General features: G+C 48.8%; 1 protein-coding gene across 9 annotated transcripts in view; it reads right to left on the bottom strand.

The window, feature by feature from the left end:
- The window catches only part of WDR27 (WD repeat domain 27), a 215,645-nt gene that overhangs the window by 134,456 nt on the left and 61,069 nt on the right, over positions 1–20,120 (bottom strand). For all 9 annotated transcript variants that reach the window (XR_014311702.1, XR_014311703.1, XR_014311704.1 and 6 more), the window contains one exon: positions 9,241–9,339. Coding sequence is in view for 5 of the 9 variants with exons in the window: in XM_082730412.1 (XP_082586538.1) it covers positions 9,241–9,339 (99 nt within the window). In the remaining 4 variants the exon portion in view is untranslated. The remainder of the gene's footprint in view (positions 1–9,240; positions 9,340–20,120) is intronic.

The following is a 20,120-nucleotide window of genomic DNA, read 5'->3' as shown; positions in this document are numbered from 1 at the left end:
TTCCGGAGAGGGCAGCGCGGGGACGGTCACGGACTCAAAACAGAAACCGGAACAGAGCCTGCGGAGTGGCAGGTGCTGGGGGAGGGGGAGGTCCAGTCAGCCTCTCTGCACCGAGGGGGCCCGTGGGCTTCTCCCACACAACCAGCCTCTGCGGACGCGGACACATCTCCAGCCGACCGAACTGATTTTCCACCGAAAACGTCAAGTATGATTTAAAAACAAACCATCATATTTAAGAGTGGAAGGGGCGAGCACAGACCTACTCCTTCACGACAGAGCAAAGGGAGACAGACTGCTGAACCAAGCAGGGAAACAAACCCCTTTTTCCTTTCAATATGGTTTTTAAGGACTGAGTATAATTAAAGTACATTATTTTCTTATTTTAAAATTGAAAGTCCAAACCATGAAGATAAGGCTCACTGTTTGGCCTAATTTAGTGATCCCGGAGTCCACATGTGAAGGAGTCACCCAGGCCAAAGTGGGAATGGGGGCAGGGCAGGGCGGGGGCTGGGGCGTGCGGGGGGCGGTGTTGAGAGAGAACCCGCTTGCCGGAGAACTTCAGAAGAGCCACGTGCGAGACACGACTTCGCAGCTCACTGCAAAGACCACGAGGCCTCCGCAGCCCAGGGCCCCTGCGTCCACTCCTGTCCACACGGCACCCAGTGCTGGACAGGTGACTAGCTCTTCCTGTCCCGGGCAGTCGTGGTGGGCGCCACGAGGACCAGACACGTGGACGAGAAGGCAGAGGGCAGCCGGCGTGCCTCCTGCCCTCCGGTCTGTGTGTCAGCACGGCGCACACGGCTGGAGCCTGGTTTCCTGCGCGTGGCCAGAGCGCCCACAGCCCCCCGGTCTGAGGAGCACCACGGCTGCCGCCTGCTCGCCAGCCTGGTTCTCCAGCCCTGCTCCTGCCACAGTCCGCGCCGTGCCTCACAGCCCAAGACGCAGAGGGGAGGCTGGGGAGGCGGGAGGGCCCCCAAGGACTCCCACACGTGGAAGAGCCGCCGACGGCACTGCAGTCTGGCCCTGCGACAGCCGCAACCCGCGTGCTCTCCTCCTGCTCACCCGAAGCCCGCACCTTTCGTGAGCTGCGGGAGTGTTTTCTGCAACAGTCACGGGCGTGTGAATGAACGATCTATTTGAGTTCCACATTCAAAAAAATAAGAGGAAAGGCCATTCTCCACAAAGCACTCGTAAGGCAACAATCCCAGAGAGGTGCTCTGCTTGGAAAAGAGAAAGCCAGCTCTGTCTGCCCCCCGACCCCCGCTTACTGCTCCGGCGGCTGGAGAGCCGGTGTCCCCAGCCGCAGGAGTCAGCAGCCAGCAGAGGTGCCGGCGCCCCTCCCACGAGCGCAGCGCTGACACTGCTCTCTTTCTGCCGGGATGTGAAGGCCGATGCCTAAAGGAAAGGTCTATTTTTTTTTTTTTTTGGTAAAATTTTATACTAAGATGAAACTTTGCTCTCCATCAGTCATCAAGGAGACGGACCTTTAATATTAAGTTCCACGTGATGTCCTAAATTAGAAACACCAGCGTGAACTGATACTCTAAGTCAGACAGAACACTGGGGATCCTGGTCTACTTCTGTTCATTGTAAGGGGGTCGGTCATGAACTTTCATCTACTAAAAACACCTCACTGGATATTAAAAGTCTAAAATACGTATTTATTTCCTTCCTGACTTTAAATGGTGAAGAAACAATTTCCCTCCATGGTATGTATTCCCGAACTGCAGAACCACTAGAACATTCTGGGGACACACGCAGAGAAGCCATCTGCTTCCTGTAACGAGGCCATCACCAAGGACCTCAGCATTAAGAAGCGAGTTTTGGGGGTGCCTGGGTGGCTCAGTGGGTTAAGCCGCTGCTTTCGGCTCAGGTCATGATCTCAGGGTCCTGGGATCGAGTCCCACATCGGGCTCTCTGCTCGGCAGGAAGCCTGCTTCCCTCTCTCTCTCTGCCTGCTTCTCCATCTACTTGTGATTTCTCTCTGTCAAATACATACATAAAATCTTTAAAAAAACAAAAAAAGAAGCGAGTTTTGCAGACCTAGCACCATTTTCACATTTGCTGACAGCATCAGCTCCATGGTTACCTCTATTACTGATCTTTCTTCAAGAGCCTGGTTCTGTCCGAGACTGACTGCGCACGGAGAGGGACCCTTTCCATCGTGACAAATGGGAGAAAGGTTCTGTAATATCCACAGTAAGACCCTGATCATGCTACAACACTCAGCGTCATTGGGAGACCGCTGGAGAACACCCAGCTCTGTCTGGGCAGGACCGACCACCAGGGCAGCACAGGCGTCTCCTCTGGCTGGGGGGCCCCAGCAGGTGTCCGTGCTCCACCATGACCTCCTGCCTCCCCAGAGGAGGCGCCTGCAATGTCCATGCTCGTGGCCCGAGCAGATCCTCCCTGCGCTCCCGGCCTTCGACAGGCTACACAAGAAGAAAATCCAGAACTGTTCCGAGGATGACCACTCGGACCTGCCACTCGCCAAGACGAGCGCGTGCACCCACCGTGACTTACGGACGGGACTCTGCAGGTTCGCCTCACACAGCAATGGGCTTAGGGGTCAGGGCTTCGCCCTGAGTGAGCGCGGTGTGGAACCGCACACACCTCCCGTCCAGAGGACAAACAGCTCTGCCAGATGGCCGTCCTTCTGCCGACACAGCTGAGAGCGGGAGCAGGCCACACACCGCCGGGGTCACAACCTCAAGCGCCAACCCCACCACTCTGCCTTGCAAGGCTAAGGAGGCTTCCTCGTAAAAGGCAGCGATGTCTGTGACCAAACGCAGAATGACATCACCCCAGAAATGGGGGAGATGTGTCCCGTTTCAATGGTAGATGTCTTCAGTGCCGCTTTCGTGACCTTCAAGTCCTGAACCGAGTGCAGGCCACGAACTCCCAGAAGCCACCGTGCACGCCACTTTCTCAAAGACTGAGCTACAGTTAAGGCCACGCGGGACTGTTGTTGGGCTTTTGTGCCAGCTGTGGTGGCAGAAGAGCTCCGCCAGCTACCGCGGTCTCAGCTCCACGTACGCACCGCGGGCAGCCCCCACAGGGCGGGCTTGACCCCACGCGGCGCCCAGACCCCCGCCTTACCTGGACCACGTCCTCGTGCCCCCGCAACTGCAGACTCTCCAGAGGGACCATGGGAAGGAAGGACTCAGCGTATTGCCTTTTCACTCTCATCTCCACAGCAATGCTAGAGATTGGTGGTTCATTCTGACTCTTCAAAATTACAATTCAGTTTATTAAAGACTCTAATATGAAGATCTAGTTTCCTTAAGCTCATTCAATTTAATATCTTATTTATATTTAGAAATCGAGTAATGTTAATATTCACAAGCAAAGTGCCTTCCTTTTGTGTTAAAGTTACTCATGATGAACAGATTAAAAATCTTCAGGCAATGAATGAAGTTTATGAGGGTTTTGGAGTGGAGTGGGGTGGGGGATGGGAGGGCCTGGTGGTGGGTATTAGGGAGGGCACATACAGCATGGAGCACTGGGTGTGGTGCATAAACAATAAATCTTGGAACACTGAAAAAATAAGATTAAATTAAAAAATAAAATTGTCAAGATTCATTTCAAATATATTCAAGATATATATAATATATATGAATATATAATACTTTAAATTAAAAAAACTTAAAAAGCAAAATGCTCCCACTTTTCAAAAATCTAAGAAAGTAAACCTAAAATATGCTGAATCTCAACTTCTCTTAAAAATTCAAATGCTGCAGTTTTCGGGCCATAGGGTAGATCTATTTTTATTTTTTTGAGGCTCTCCACACTGTTTTCCAAAGTGGCTGCACCAACTTGCATTCCCACCAACAGCGGAAGAGGGTTCCCCTTTGTCCACATCCTCTCTAACACTTGCTGTTTATGGTCTTGTCGATTTTGGCCATTCTGACTGGTGTAAGGTGGTATCTCAATGTGGTTTTGATTTGAATCTCTCTGATGGCTAGTGATGATGAACATTTTTTCATGTGTTTGTTAGCCACTCATATGTCTTCTTTGGAGAAGTGCCTGTTCATGTCTTCTGCCCATTTTTTGACATTATCTGTTTTTTGAGTGCTGAGTTTGAGGAGTTCTTTATAGATCTTGGATATCAGCCCTTTGTCTGTAGTGTCATTTGCAAATATCTTCTCTGATTCTGTGGGTTGCCTCTTTGTTTTGCTGGCTGTTTCCTTTGCTGTGCAGAAGTTTTTGTTTTGTTTTGTTTTTTGCCAAAAAAAAAAAAAAAAGTTTATTTGGTCTCAAAACTGTAATATCAAATAAAAAGTGACATCTAATAAATTATTAATGCAAAAGCAAAAAAGATAAACTTACATGATATCCCTATATGATTACTTGAAGATAAAATTTCTTATGCTGTAATTTCTAATTTTTTTGCTCTTTTTCTCACCGTTAACTTTAACATTAATTCTGTTCATATGAATATGCTCTATTCTTACATTTGCTAAGCCATCAGCTATAATGAAGGAAGCAGAGAAGAAATTTTGGACCATATGGGGCAAGCTCAGTCACAAAGTCAGAAGTCATAGGGAAATCAGGACTCCCTCAAAGTTAGGTCCAGAGCTTTGAACTTTTTCCCCTAACTTATGATATATATTATATATATATATAATAAAAAAGAAAGCATATATATCATCATATGATATATATGATGATATATATGCTTTCTTTTTTCCAAGTGGGCATTACTATGCTATTATTTTCCATTTTCCTTTTATTTTTATGAACTGAGTGATACTTTGAGTACAAAGGCTAGGTCTTGAAAGAACCTCCTCTCTGTGGCAGTTGGAACTCTCAGAAGATGTCCCTGTTCCCACAAAATAAACCGATTCCTATTTGTTTGACTTTCTGAAACACACACTGTAAATATTTGCTATCATTAATCTCATCACTGGGAGGCTCAGCTGTTTGGACTGATACACAAACAGAGGTTCAACTGTGATCACTGATCATACTGAGTCATATGAAAATACAAAAATTTTCATTTTTTAATCCAAGTTAAAAGCACAAAGGAGATACGCGAGATACACAGGTTTGTACACGGATATTGCCTTATTGTTAATTGTTTCCTCATTGTTTTTGTATCACTTTTCTCTTCCTTTCTTCTTTTGCTCTTTTTGCTTGTGATTGATTACCTTCTTTAGTATTATGCTTGATTTTTTCTTTTTATTTTTTGTTTATCTGTTATAAGTTTGATTTGAGGTTATATATAACATTTTAAGTATGTAACCATCTATCTGCATTATGTTGATGGGCACTTGAGCAGAAGCTTTTGATCTTGATGAAGTCCCAAAAGTTCATTTTTGCTTTTGTTTCCCCAAAGATACAGATGTAATGAAAAGAAAGGCCATCTGCACCCCAATGTTCATGGCAGCAATGGACACAGTCGCCAAACTGTGGAAAGAGCCAAGATGCCCTTCAACGGACGAATGGATAAGGAAGATGTGGTCCATATACACTATGGAGTATTATGTCTCCATCAGAAAGGACCAATACCCAACTTTTGTATCAATATGGATGGGACTGGAAGAGATTTTGCTGAGTGAAATAAGTCAAGCAGAGAGAGTCAATTATCATATGGTTTCACTTACTGTGGAGCATAAGGAATAACACAGAGGACATGGGGAGATGGAGAGAAGTGAGTTGGGGTAAATGGGACGGGGAGACGAACCATGAGAGACTGTGGACTCTGAAAAACAATCTGAGGGTTTTGGAGGGGAGAGGAGTGGGGGTTGGGTGAGCCTGGTGGTGGGTACTAAGGAGGGCACGGACTGCATGGAGCACTGGGGGTACTGCATAAACAATGAATCTTGAATCACTGCATCAAAAAGTAATGATGTATTTTATGGTGACTAACATAACACAATAATTAAATAGGTAAATATATGACTTACAGACCAGAAAAAGTGCTTTCATATTATCTTACATCAGTGCTCTTATAATTTCATACTGGACACAAGGTGAAGTTGATGATTACAGTACTGACACAGTAAGTTCTGTAACATGATGACAAGCACATCTGTGACTTCCGGTCACATGTCTGTGACTTCCGGTCACCCACTCCAACAAGTCGCACCTACTTGTCTGCACACGGAGCAGCTTTCTGCCACGGCTAAACCGAAGTTTCCCTATATTTCTTCCTGAACTTCCCATGTCACTGGTGGCCCCGTCCCTTCCAACCAGAACCCATCAGCTCACACACCTGTCCTCTCTCTTCTGTAGCACCGAGTTTGGATTCCTCATACCTCTCGGCCACAGTCCCAAGCCAGGGACATCACTGGGGATGGGTGCACGTTCCCACCCTAAACAGCGCGATATCTGAATGGATGTGTCTTAGGACAAGTACACCAAGTGGCCTCTGTGTGCACAGTGACCGCAAGCTGACGGCCCAGCCTTTGAGACAAGCATGGGCCGTGGGGACTCGGCTGCCCTTCCCAGCAGGATGTGAGATGCTGCCACGGTCTCTGGGGCCTGAGCCCACGCTCCCTGTGGGCTGCCAGGGTTCCTGCTCATTTTCGAAGTCCTCTCTTAGCCACACGCCTTGTGAGAATAATCTCATCAGTACGAGTGCAATCTTCTTCCACAAGACTCACAAGTCTTATTTTGATGACTGAGCAACAGCACTGGTGAAAGACACAACTTCCTGAACCATATCTAGCAGTATTCTGAGAGAACCAAACTTTGATTTTGAGAGAATAATATTTCTCATAATTAAATGTATTTAACAAAAATCTAGCCAAGCAATCCATCTCCTGCCTTTCCACGAGTCATGCTGAGTCCCTGGCATAAGGTCAGCACCCTCCTCTGTACTGTCCGGCCACTTGGGACAAGGCCCTTAAATGAAGTTCCCAGATGCGACACAGACACGCCAGAGCAGACTCTGCAGGGCTTTCGTGATCCCTGCCCTAGCGAGCTCGTGACGCGGGGGTCCCGGCACCCAGCCCTAGGCTGTGGGGGCACCTCTGGGCTTCCTCCCTGGACCTGCAGGTCCAGCACCGTCCCCAGTATGAGCCAGCCCTAGGGCCACCGTGGAGGGCGGGGACTGACCACACACCAGGAGAAAAAGCTGAAAGGTTAATAAAGGGCTGACCAGCACAAGCACGATTCCAGTCGAGGGCAGTCACCCAGCTTTCAAGCCACGGAGAAATGCAGGAAGGTGAGGCAGGGAGTGGAGGAAGGCAGCCACGTGAGCTGCTGTGGTCCGCGGGGTTAGGGCTGTCAGGCTCCACCGCACCCATGCCACCAACCCAGCCATGTGGTGTCCCCGTCACATGCCCGGGGGGTGCTTCTTTCCTCTCCTCTTGTGAGGAGCGAGGATGATTACAGGTGCCCACCAGGAACGCAGCACGCCGCACGAGTCCAGCATCCTGCCCGACTGGACACGGAGGAGGCACCCTCGCCCAGACACACAGACCCGCCCTCCCCGCTAACGGGGGCTCCCCGGCCTGCAGACTCGAACCCCCGCCTTCCGACCACACGCGGGCATGTCTGCGCCTGCACGTGCGCTTGAAATGCTAACACGTTAATGGGTTAACAGTTGAATGTTGATGTGATTAGAACTCAGAGGAGTCTTATTTGACAAATACAAATATCAAATTGTGGTTTTGATGCACCATTTAATCGATTTGATAGAACAGAAGCCGAGTCGGGTACTTCGGTCGGTGGGTACCAGCAAGTTTGTAAACAGAAGGACACGCACTTGAGAGGAAGCAGGAGTCTGAGTTTTGCTTTAGTTTTGGAAATGTTAGTGAAGGGATAATGTGTGTCTTAAAATCAAACAAACACACTAAAAAACAGAAACTTTTAAACACCTCGAGGACACTGTTGAAGAAGCATTCACAGATCTTTCTGAGAGCTGTGATCAGACAAAATGCAAAACTTTTGAACAACGAGGGTTTTTGTTACGAACTTGCATGTGCAAACACAATGAGCGCGGGGGCTGTAGCACCATTCCGGAAACTCAACAGCAATTGTATAAAGTGAATTGCGGTGTCGCACGTTAACGTTTGAAAATGCTCATTCGTGTTCCATGTGCCCACCCAGTTCCCCCAGAGGAAGAGCCAGAAAACCAGCTTGGGCCCGACCTCCCCTCCCCCCACGTCGGGAATCAGCGCTCAGGGGACAGCCTGCTCCCCTCCCCTCCCATGCTTCCGCGAACTGTGGGGGAAACGGTCAGCCGTTCAGAGCCGTTCTCATCCCGTTATGCAGACATTTTGACGCCAATATTGCATTTCCAGGCCCACTGACCTCACCCCTGCCTGCGGTCCCCGCACCCCGCCCTCTGCCACAGGCCCCACTGACCTCCCGCCCCGGCTACAGTCTGCGCCCCTTCCCTCCCGGACCCTCGCGCACCTGCCCGGTGCCAGGGCAGTGAGAGGATTCAAGCATCAATCCAAGCGCTCCGACAGCGAACGACCACACGTGTGACCAATCAGAAAAGCGGGCCCCCGTGGTCGTCACAGCACGGCCTTGTGTCCTGACACGTGCAGAGAACACTTGAACCTGAACGACCCCACCACACGGCTATGTCATGGCTGACGCCAGGCCGAGCCACGTGAGGACTTCCGTGGCACAGACAGGGACTCTGTGGTCAGTGACGTGGCCAGCCTGTTGCATCCGTGCCTCTGACATCCAGTGTCACTGAAAGCCAGGTGTGCCCGAGTGTCTACGGTGCCTCTGACAGAAGCAGTGGGCAGAGTGGGGGATGGGGGGGCAGGGGGCAAGGGAGGGGGAAGGGCGGTCCCACTTCTTTCACGCGGGGACCCGTGCACACGCCGCCAGGTGACCCACTCGCACGGTAACGCTGTCCTCTGAACCGACGTCCCCAAATATTCGCCGCACCCCAGCGCGAACAGTCAGGCTTTACTGCAGGACGGCACAGTCCCGTTGACCGACCCGCGGCTCACGCTGTCCTCTTCCCGAACCTTCTCCTAACTCCACGAATGTCTTTAAATTCTGTGGTCCTCCTCCTCCTCCCGAATTCTCTACACCCTTTCCTCAGCTGCTCTGGGGCCGCCAACGACCGAGTTCACACTAGTGCCCGTGGACACGCCCATGTCCTCTGCAGCCACGAGCAAGTGCGCCCAATGACGACGCACGTGTCGGTGTCCCTGCACGCGATGATGGGCACGTCACCCTACACGTGACGGGATTTCACCCAAACAAAGGCCGGCAGATACAGAAAACGCGAGGAAAGCCTCATGCGGCGTGGACGAGCAGACGTACCTGAGGGACTGACGGGCTGAAGGCCACGCCAGTGACGGTGTCTGTGTGTCCAGCCAGTCTGTGAGAAAACGTGCTCGAGCCCACGTCATACATGTACACCTGCAAGACAAACACACGGGATTCCACGCTGAAAGCGCCAACGGTCCGGGAAGGCGCACGGCGGCAGCACCCCCACGGCTGGGTGACATCGCCGTCACAGGTCCCGGACAGACCAGTGACCCCACAATGCGTGCCTTCCCCTCCTCGCCTGGTCAGGTCCCCACTGGATTCATGGACCCGCCGCCCCTCAAGCCTCCACAGTCCAATCTTGCCTGCAATCCCAAAGTGGGGTTTTGCTGTCCTTTCCCATAAACTTGACAAAACCTTCTACTCTTTGCTTCTGGCTAATTAGTCTGGAATTTGAGCAATTCAAATATTTTGAACGTTTTGTATGGATGCTGATAAAACTAAAAGTAAAAATGTACCCTCCTCTCTAGTTGTATTACTACGTGAAAAGATACGTATGTGTGTAAATACACACACAGATGCCTTCAGACACTCCAATTTACGGACAGAAGTCTGATACTGGGTGCCATTCTGAACTGACGTAAGAGATGAGAGATCCACTCCAATTTTTTTTTTTTTAGGATTTTATTTATTTATTGACAGACAGAGATCACAAGTGGGCAGAGAGGCAGGCAGAGAGAGAGGGGGAAGCAGGTTCTCCAATGAGCAGAGAGCCCGATGCGGGGCCTGATCCCAGGACCCTGAGATCATGACCTGAGCAGAGGGCAGAGGCTTAACCCACTGAGCAACCCAGGCGCCCCCCCCCCACTCGAATTTTTAAGTAACAAATAGTGCAAACAAGTATTTTGTGGAGTCTACTGGCAATAAAGAGAAATGCCACATTGTAGCAGAAGCAAGACCTCTAGGGGCACCTCAGTGACTATTCCTTCATATTCACGGTGGGAAAGCAGCACATGCAGAGAATAAATGACCAGTACATACACTGAAGGCTTTCTGGACCCCGGACTCTCCCCACACCCGCCGTTCGGAGACCCACAAGGGCAACAGCTCTCCCACACCCATCGCATGTGACCATCAACAAGGACAGCCCAGGCTCCTGCACACGGACACATGCACAGACGCCCTGGTGCCATCCTCCCACCTCCAAAGACACAGCCGTCACCCACCCTGCTCTGCACACGAGGACACCAGGCCACACAGCTGCTCGAGTCGTAGTCCAAGCCCCTCACGGGTGCACCGTGGCGGCCTCACCGGAACCCTGCTCTGCTCGGCGTGTTTCCATCACTGCCATCAGTGCACACGTGTGGGCGCCAAAGCCTTGATGCCGTACTGGCCAGTGGTGCGGCCCGTGCAAGCGCCCGCTGGCCGTTTCCAGGGAGCTGAAACCCACACCAGGCCTCGCTCCTCCACGGCAGCCCACGGGAACGCAGCGTCCACACACACCTGCACAGAACTCCTCAAACGAGCGAACTGACCACAACTTCATGTCCTCTATGTAAACCGTGTGCCAGTACAAAACGGGACTCTTGGAGGCATCCACTGGTCACACACACCTGAATCTCTCCGGATCCCAACCCGCAGAGAGTCACAAGGAGCAAACATCTCAGCACGGGGGTGTCTCCACGGGGAAAACCACCCTGGAAGGGGTGCCGTGCTCGGAGAAGCCAATGCCCGAGAAGCCCGTTCTGCACGCTCCAGAGTTAGGTGACCGCCAGTGCGCAACATCAAGGTGACCTGTGACCTGGGTCATGAACTTATGACAGAGATGAGAGACCAGCAGGAACGGTGAGGAAGAAGCCAAGGGGTAGGGAAGCTCAAGGGCCTGAAGCCGGGTTTCAGGAAACGAGACACAGCGGGAAAGAGGCCGGGAGGGGAGGGAATCGGGCTGGCAGGGCTAAAGCTTCAGCAACCAGCTTCGTGGTTCGCCAGCATGGGACACAACTCCAGTTACAGCAGCCAGCCAAGTACAAGCCGGTGACGGCTCTGGTTCACACGGCCGGAGATGGAGGTGGAGAGCAGCAGGCACGGAGAGGGTCCGGACAGAGCGGCGCCCACGCACCTGGGGGCCGGCCGGAGAGGACAGGCAGACAGGGGCCGCCTATCCCGCCCTCCCCAGGAAGGCCAGGGCAGGGAGGCCGACAGGTGTGGGCGGGCTCTGAGAGCACGGGCACTGGAGGGCCATGTGCTTTTTTCTCAGAGCAGCGTCCGCGAAGTCCTTCCTGAGGTTCCTTACGTGTTTACCGAATTTTGAGTGGGAATCAGCACGGCCCTACTGTGGCCCTGGATCTCACAAAGCAGATAAAATGATGCTGTGATAACATGACAGGTGTCTAGATAAGGGTCATTTAAGAGACAGCCCTTTGTTTTCCATATGAAAACGCTTTTAAATGAAACATCTTTTTGCCTGGAAGGTTCCTGAATCCACTTAATCTTTCTGGTTGTGGCCAGGTTTCAACACAAAAGCAGCCGTGGGCAGCTGTAAATGTCAGAAGTATCCTTAATTAGACACATACTTGCCACCAGCTGCGCTTTCAAACAGTGGCCACAGTCTCCTGGCAATGCACAAGACGCACCTGTTTGATGCTGAGGACACAGGAATAACAGCTCAGCCCATACAGTCCCTGTGCAGAACACAAGGTTTTAATTAGCTTCATTAAGTCCGGTGGGCCTGGCAGGATCCATCGGAGAAGCCTCTACCTTGGCTCAGGTCATGATCTCAGGGTCCTGGGATCCGGCTCTCTGCTCAGCGGGAAACCTGCTTCTCCCTCTGCCTCTGCCCCTCCTTCTGCTTGTGTTCTCTTTCTGTCAAATAAAATCTTTAAAAAAAAAACAAAACTCATGAAGCTAGTCCTCCCCACCCAAGGGAAACCAGCCCCAGCTAAAATATACTGTGAAATGAATAAAACTTGCAATAACCCTTAGGAAGTCAGTCACTCTGCGACTAAAGTCACAAGCAGAAGGGCCGTGTGTTTCAGCCCAAGTGCTGCTCTGACCAGTTCAGTGAGAGCATTTTGTCGTTCTGTTGAACCGTGTCCTCCAAGATGAAGCTGCTTTCACTTTCCACTTTCTCGTCTCACGTTACTCTTACCATGTCCTTCGCCGCCCACTGCCTGGATTTTCTGCACAGAAGCAGGGAAAGGCACTGCAAACGCAAGTTAACGCACACTCCAGAAGCTTCCCGACAGCGGTGATGCTGTCCGCAGGGGAAGATGCTCATTCACTTTGGTTTTTTGTGTTTTTTTAAGTGTTTCCAGAAGCAATGTTTCCCAGAACTGTGCGTGCTGCTTCAGATCACTGCCTTTCTGGTTCCCACACACACACAAATTACAGTTTTCTCAGAAGGCCCAGGGGTCCCAGCTTCAGCCCCCAGCCTTATTTAATCCCACGAGGACAGAACTGCTGCCCACTTCAGCAGAGGCCAAGACTCCGTCAGGAAGCCCTGGATTTTGGCACACGGAGCCACCAGCACGTGAACAATGGACGTTACTGGTGGGACTCTGGGCTCACCCTCAGGTTCGGAGAGACCTCACCGTGGTCTGGCAGAGCCACGCAGGGGGTCCCCGGCATGGTGTGGACCGCCGGCTGCCCACCCAGCGGAGTCCTGCATGAGTTGTCATCCGCGTTCTAACTCTGCCAGCATCCTTGGACCTAAGACCACTTACATAACCAGTCACCTCGAGGGACCTGTTTTTCATTCTTCAAGAATGTGATCACACGTCGGGGCAGAGGACCTGGCAACAACGCCACTTGGATCCTTGTGCCATTGGCAACACCCTGACAGAGCCACCACAGTCTGACTGCAGCTGTCTAGAAGGTGAGATTCAAGCCAGTGTCCCAGAACGCAGCTCCAGAGCCCACCTCAACCCACAGCAGCCATCACTGCACACCGCTGCAGAGGAAATCTCACGGGTCTGGGCTTGGGACACAGAGCCCGCCTCCCTCGAACCTGAGGGTCCTCCACCGGCACAGCAGGGCTCGCACAATGGAAAAACCCAGGTCTCGTGTCTGCTTCTGTTTCCAAAGTCTGTGCTTGGCTTTATTATGAAAAATGTCAGATATATACAAAAGTATGGGAATTACATAACCCGCCCATACATGCATACCCCAAACCCAACATTGTCGAGATTCCGCTCCGCTTGTCCACCTACCAAACGTTTGTTCTTTACTTTTGTCCTTTTAATTTTTGTGACTGAAGATTGTGAAGCGTTTTTAGCAAATTGCTACGATGATATGCCCCGTACTTTGTGAGGATTTCTAGAAACACAGACATTGGGTGCATGTTTGAGCTGCTGTTTTGTACCCAGATGAAACAGAGGAAGTCTGGAGAGTCCAGTCAGAGCACACTGCCGGCGTCCACAAGTGTCCCTGCATGCAGGCCTCCAGCAGGGTCCGCATGGGGCTGCTACGTCTCTCCAGCACGGCTGTTTGGAGCAATCCTTTCCCCCATGCCAGAGACTCGCTGAAGACAAGGGGTCAGTGTCCTGAAGAATGTTCCACTCAGGACTTGTCTGCTCCCCTCTGTATAATGTCTTCCAATGGTTCCATCACCCTGCGTATGTGCCCTAAGCCAGAAATTATCTACAAAGACTGAATTCAGTTCCAGTTTCTACTGATTTTTCATAAGAATACTTTATGGTGATTATTAGCAAGATGTGTCCCAAAATATCTCTAGGAATGCCCATACCGTCTAACGTAGTGCGCGCTGAATGATGCTAATGTCGGTCAGGAGGGCTGGGTGTGACGACACGACGTCCTTGGAAAACGTCCATCAGCCTGTTTGTTAACTAAGTGAGAACATTTCCCATGAGGTCTGTTAACGTGCAAGTGCAGGTGTGGTGCTGCTGACTGTGGACCTGGGTTCGACAGCTCCAGACTCGTCCTGCATACCTGAAATTCTGTGCCTTTGACCAACGTCTGTCTCCCCAAGGCCTGTCCTGGCTGCCAGCTACCAGTCCACTTCCCTGCGTTGTGAGTGCAACTGTTTCAGAATCTTCACAGAAATAGAGCCATGCAGTACCTGTCCTCTGGGCCGGGCGTATTTCACTTGGTAGAAAATCCCCCGGGTTCATCTACTTCATTGCGAATGGTAGGACTCCCTTCTCTTAAAGTCGAACAGCATTCCACTACGCGTATTCGCCAAATTTTCTTATTCATCCATTAATAAACATCTGGGGCATTTGCACATCTTGGCTATTGTGAATAATTTTGCAGTAACACAGGAGAGCAAATGTCTCTTCAAGCTCTTGATTTCAATTCTTTTGGATGAACACCCAGGAGTGGGATTACTGGACCCTATGGTAATTCTATTTTTAATTTTTTAAGGAACCTCCACACTATTTTCCAGAGTGGCTGCACCAACTTACATCCCTACTAGCTGTGCAAAAGGATTCCAATTTCCCCACATGCTTGCCGACACTTATCTCCCGGATTTTCAAGGATGGCCATCCTAGCAGCTGTGAGGTGATGTGTCACTGCTTTTGGCTTGAATTTCCCTGATGAAGCATGATGAACCTGCAGGCCACTACTATGTCTTCTTTGGAGAAACGTCTCTTCGAGCTGTCTAGGGACCATTGACTTTATCTGATCATGTCATCTACTGAGGATACTCGCCAAAGTCAATTACTTTGAGATTGCAAGAGGGGAATATTCTAACTCTGCCACTCACCCCATTTGTCTGGAATGGTTTCCTAAGAAAATAACTTTTCTTCTTCAAAGAGGGTATCAGTGTCCAAACAGGAAAGGCAAGACAGTCGCTGAATTATTTCCCTTAAAAGAACATGATTCTGAGTGAGGGACCGCTGCCCCAGTCACCTCCAAATGGGAACTGGTCAGGCTTTGTTTGCTTTTTGTTTGCTTTTAGTTACTCCTTTTGGAGTGTTAAATGGTGCTGGGAAAACTGGGCAGCTCTATGTAGAAGAATGAAACTGGACCATTCTCTTACACCGTACACAAAGATCAACTCAAAATGGATAAAAGACCTCAATGTGAGACAGGAATCCATCAGAATCCTAGAGGAGAACATAGGCAGGAATCTCTTTGATATCAGCCACAGCAGCTTCTTTCAAGATATGTCTCCAAAGGCAAAGGAAACAAAAGTGAAGATGAACTTTTGGGACTTCATCAAGATCAAAAGCTTCTGCACAGCAAAGGAAACAGTCAAGAAAACAAAGAGGCAACCCATGGAATGGGAGAAGATATTTGCAAATGACAGTACAGACAAAAGGTTGATATAATGAACTCCTCAAACTCAACACTCACAAAACAGACAATCATATCAAAAAATGGGCAGAAGATATGAACAGACACTTCTCCAACGAAGACATACAAATAGCTATCAGACACATGAAAAAATGTTCATCATCACTAGCCCTCAGGGAGATTCAAATTAAAACCACATTGAGATACCACCTTACACCAGTCAGAATGGCCACAATCAACAAGACAGGAAACAACATGTGTTGGAGAGGATGTGCAGAAAGGGGAACCCTCTTCCACTGTTGGTGGGAATGCAAGTTGGTGCAGCCTCTTTGGAGAACAGTGTGGGGATTCCTCAAGAAATTAAAAATAGAGCTTCCCTATGACCCTGCCATTGCACTCCTGGGTATTTATTTACCCCAAAGATACAGATGTCGTGAAAAGAAGGGCCATCTGTACCCCAATGTTCACAGCAGCAATGGCCACGGTCGCCAAACTGTGGAAAGAACCAAGATATGCAAGGTTTTAAAATCAGTTACTGTCAGGACTCCCTCGGTGCTCCGTGGCGCCTTCTCTGGACGACGGTCTGGTGCTGCTCCCGGCGGCCGCGACCTGACCCGTCACTCCTCGATTTCTTCCTTTACTTTTGGCACGAGATGCCCCTGGCTCATCTTTTTGCCACTGACCTGAAAGCAGCTAATCTTTCAGGGAACTGTGGTGTCCGTCAGAGGGAATGGCAGGTGGGGGTTCTGCAAGGTCGTGCAGGAGGGCTGGAAGCAGTGGCCGATGCTCGTAAGTACCCCCTGTTCTCATGTGTGCGCAGCCATTCCACGCTGGCTTTTTTATAGATTTATGTGTTTTGAGAAAGAGCAAGGGAGAGAGAGGACACACACAAGCAGGAGGAGAAGGAGAGAATCCACACGCAGACTCCCTGCTGAGCACAGAGCCGGGGCCGGACCCCAGGACCCAGAGGTCATGACCTGAGCCCAATCCAAGGGTCGGACACCTAATGGACTGAGCCACCCAGGCGCCCAGTGCACTGTTTTAATTAGAGACCTTCTAACAATGTTTTTGAAAACTGGTGAAGCAAGATTCTCTGCTCCCAACATAATGCTTTTTTCCAGAGTGTCTTAACAATTGTTACTTCTTTGCTGTCTGAAATAATTTTACAATGTGACTATCTACAGGAAAACCTGTTCAGTTTTTGTTGCAAAAGTGTTAAGTTTACAATTTACCTACAGAGAACCAATTTCTTTGTGAGACAGAATTATCCTATGTAAGAAAAGTCAAGACACTGCATTTTTCAAGTCTACATTTCTGGGGAAAAACTAAGTTTTCTTCATACAGGTTTTGCAGAGTTCTTATTAGGTTTATGCCTGGACATTTTATTCTTCTTTTTTTTTTTTTAAATATTTTATTTATTCATTTGGCAGACAGAGATCACAAGTAGGCAGAGAGGCAGGCAGAGAGAGAGGGGGAAGCAGGTTCTCTGAGGAGCAGAGAGCCGATGCGGGGCTCGATCCCAGGACCCTGGGATCATGACCTGAGCCGAAGGCAGCGGCTTTAACCCACTGAGCCACCCAGGTGCCCCACATTTTATTCTTCTTAAGCGTCTTTTAAATGGATTCTCCTCGTTATCATATCTCTCACCAATCATTGTTTTCATAGGTAAAGACCATGAAATTCCAGATAGTAATTCAAATCCTCCCGTCAACACTTTCCTGACTGACTTCACTGTTAATAACGACCATGTAATCTTATCACCTATGAATAATGACAGTTTCAACTCTTCCTTTTCAGTTACAACTGTCTCTCGTATCTTGCTCCATGAAACAGTGGTGGGGCTCATGGGCATCCTTGCTTTGTTCCTGATCAGAGGCTGCCTCGGCTGTTGCCCTGTAACAGGCTGGCATGTGAACAAGTATTTTATCATTTAAAACAAGCGTCCACACATTTATCCCGTAAGGGATGTTTTGTATGAAATGAATGGGGACTTGTGCTGAAATGGCTTTTCTGCATATGTGAAAACGATGACACAATCTCATTACAGTGGCTGATGGCTTCCTCGATACTGAGCCGTCCTGGAATCTCATGAGCATTGATAAATTATTGTAAACGTGTGGTCAGATTCTGTTTATTCCTATCTCACTTAAGATTTTTGAATTTATAAGTAAAATGTAGATTTTCTCTGAAATTTTATCAAGTATTCATATCGGTTATGTTCATTTCAAAAAAAAATAATCTGATGCTTTCCTTATTTACCTTCAAGAGTTACGTATTTCTGATTTTAAAAGTTTGGTAAAGTCCCCTGAGAAATCATCTGGGTCTAGTACTTTTTTGCAGAAACACTCGCGGAATTTTTTTTTTCTATTCTATAAAAACTAATCTGTTCATTTGTCTTTTGGGAAAATTATGATGTATTTCCTGCAAGTCATCCACTAATTCTTATTTCTCATTGTGTTATGTTAACTCATCCATTTTTATATGCCTTTCATGTTTATTAGCATACACTGCAAAGCATTCTCCCAACTTTCAGAAGTTCCTCTGTTCCATTCTCCCCTCATCATTTGTTATTAATTATATATTAAGCTCTGTCTCAAAAATGTGGGTTAGCCGAAGTTGATTTCGTAATTTGTGTTTTTTAAAAGTCAGTATTGTCTCTTCTGTCTTTCATCTCAAGCAATGTCCTACTTAATTATTTTGCTTTACAGACAGAGTTACTTCACCTACTGTCCCTTCCCTAAAATCTTCTCCAAGCACTGCTCTGTTATACTCCAGAGACACTGAAATATCATGCTGGGAATATCATTGTTTTCAAAAGATACTACAATTTCATTTTGTTTTACATCTTTAAACCCAGCGCTCCCCGACAGAACTTTTGTTCGCACAGAGCAGGAACTCTTGTTTTATGTCTCATCACCAATTTACGGGTTGACTGCATCATGGAGAGAGTGCTATTTTTGCTCATGTTGTAATTTGCTGTGTTTTCTGTGGATTCATATATGGTTAATGTTCCCGTGTCTGGTGTGCCTTCCTTGTTGGTGTGCAACTACAGCTCTGCACGTCTATAAGATGATAAACGACTGATCACGCCATCTATAACCTCACCATGCTGGTGCAGCTGGTCCGCTGAGCACAGAGACGGATCTGTTAAAGCCCCATCATTGGTGTCTGGCTACTTACCGCTTCGGTGCTTGTATATCCGCTTTACAAATTTGCTCTTCTGTTTATCTTCATTGATGAATAGATATTATGTTTTCCTTGTGAGTTTTAGCCTTTGGCAGTATAAAGGATCTTTTCCTGGGCACCCGGGTGTCTCAGTCGGTTGTGTGTGTCTGCCTTTGGCCCAGGTCATCACCGCAGGGTCCTGGGATTGGGCCCCACACCGGCCTCCCTGCTCAGCAGGAAGCCTGCTTCTCTCTCCCGCTGTTTGCTGCTCCCACCACTTGTGCTATCTCTGTTAATTTTTTCTTTAAAGTGTCTTTTCCTTCTTAAAAATAATTGCATTGGAAATTTGGGGTCTTTTGTGGTTCCATTCAAATTTTAGGATCATTCTAGTTCTGTGAAAAATGTTGTTGGTATTCTGGTAGGAACTGCGCTGAATCTGCAGATGGCTCTGGAAGGGATCACACTAAGTGAAGTCAGTCAGGCAGGGAGAGACAATCACGAGGTTTCACTCACTCGCGGAACATAAGGAACAGCGTGGGGCCCACAGAGGCAGGGAGAGAAGCCTGAATGGGAAGAAATCAGAGAGAGATAGACTAACCATGAGAGACTCTTGACTCCAGAAAACACACTGAGGATTACAGAAGGGAGAGGTGGAGGGACGGGGTAACCAGGTGATGGGCGTGAAGGAGGGAACTTGACGTGTGCAGTGAGGTGTGTGACGAGTGAACACGGGGTGTTACGCGCAACCGGTGAATCACTGAACAGTACATCAAAAGTAATGATGTACTACATGCTGGCTAATTGAAATTAATAAAAAAAAATCAAAGCAATTTTGAAAAAGAAAAACGACACTGGAGGTATCACAACCCCAGATCCTAAGATCTACTACAAGGGTGGAACGAACACAACAGGACGGTATGGGCACAAACACAGACTCCCAGATCAGTGGAACTGACCAGAGAGCCCAGGAATAAACCCACGATTATACGGTCAATTAATCTCCAACGAAGCAGGATAGAATGTCCAATGGAAAGACGACAGTCTCTTCCATAAATGATGCTGGGAACACGGGACAGCCACATGCAGAAAACTGAAACTGGACCATTCTCTTATACCTCACCCCAAGATAGACTCAAAATGGATGAAAGACCTCAATGTGAGACCTGAAACCATTAAACTCCTAGAAGAAAACATAGGCAGTTATCTCTTTGACATCAATCATAGAAAACTTTCCTGATATGTCTCCGGATAGAAGGGAAACAAAGCCCAAATGAAACTAGTGGGGGAAAATCAAGATCAAAATTTCTGCACAGCAAAGGAAACCATCAACAGAACTAAAAGACAACTTACGGAATGGGAGATGTCTGCGAACGGCGTCTCTGATGAAGGGTTGGTGTCCACAGTCTATAAAGAACCCATACAAGTCAACACCCAAAAGCCAAACAGTCCGATTAAAAAGTTGGCAGAAGACATGAACAGACATTTCTGCAAAGAAGACATCCAGATGGCCA

This window comes from Mustela nivalis (assembly GCF_964662115.1).
Source record: "Mustela nivalis genome assembly, chromosome: 5".
NCBI classification, from domain to species: domain Eukaryota; kingdom Metazoa; phylum Chordata; class Mammalia; order Carnivora; family Mustelidae; genus Mustela; species Mustela nivalis.
Note: the sequence above shows the minus strand (reverse complement) of the source record. Positions and strands in the feature narration are given on the sequence as shown.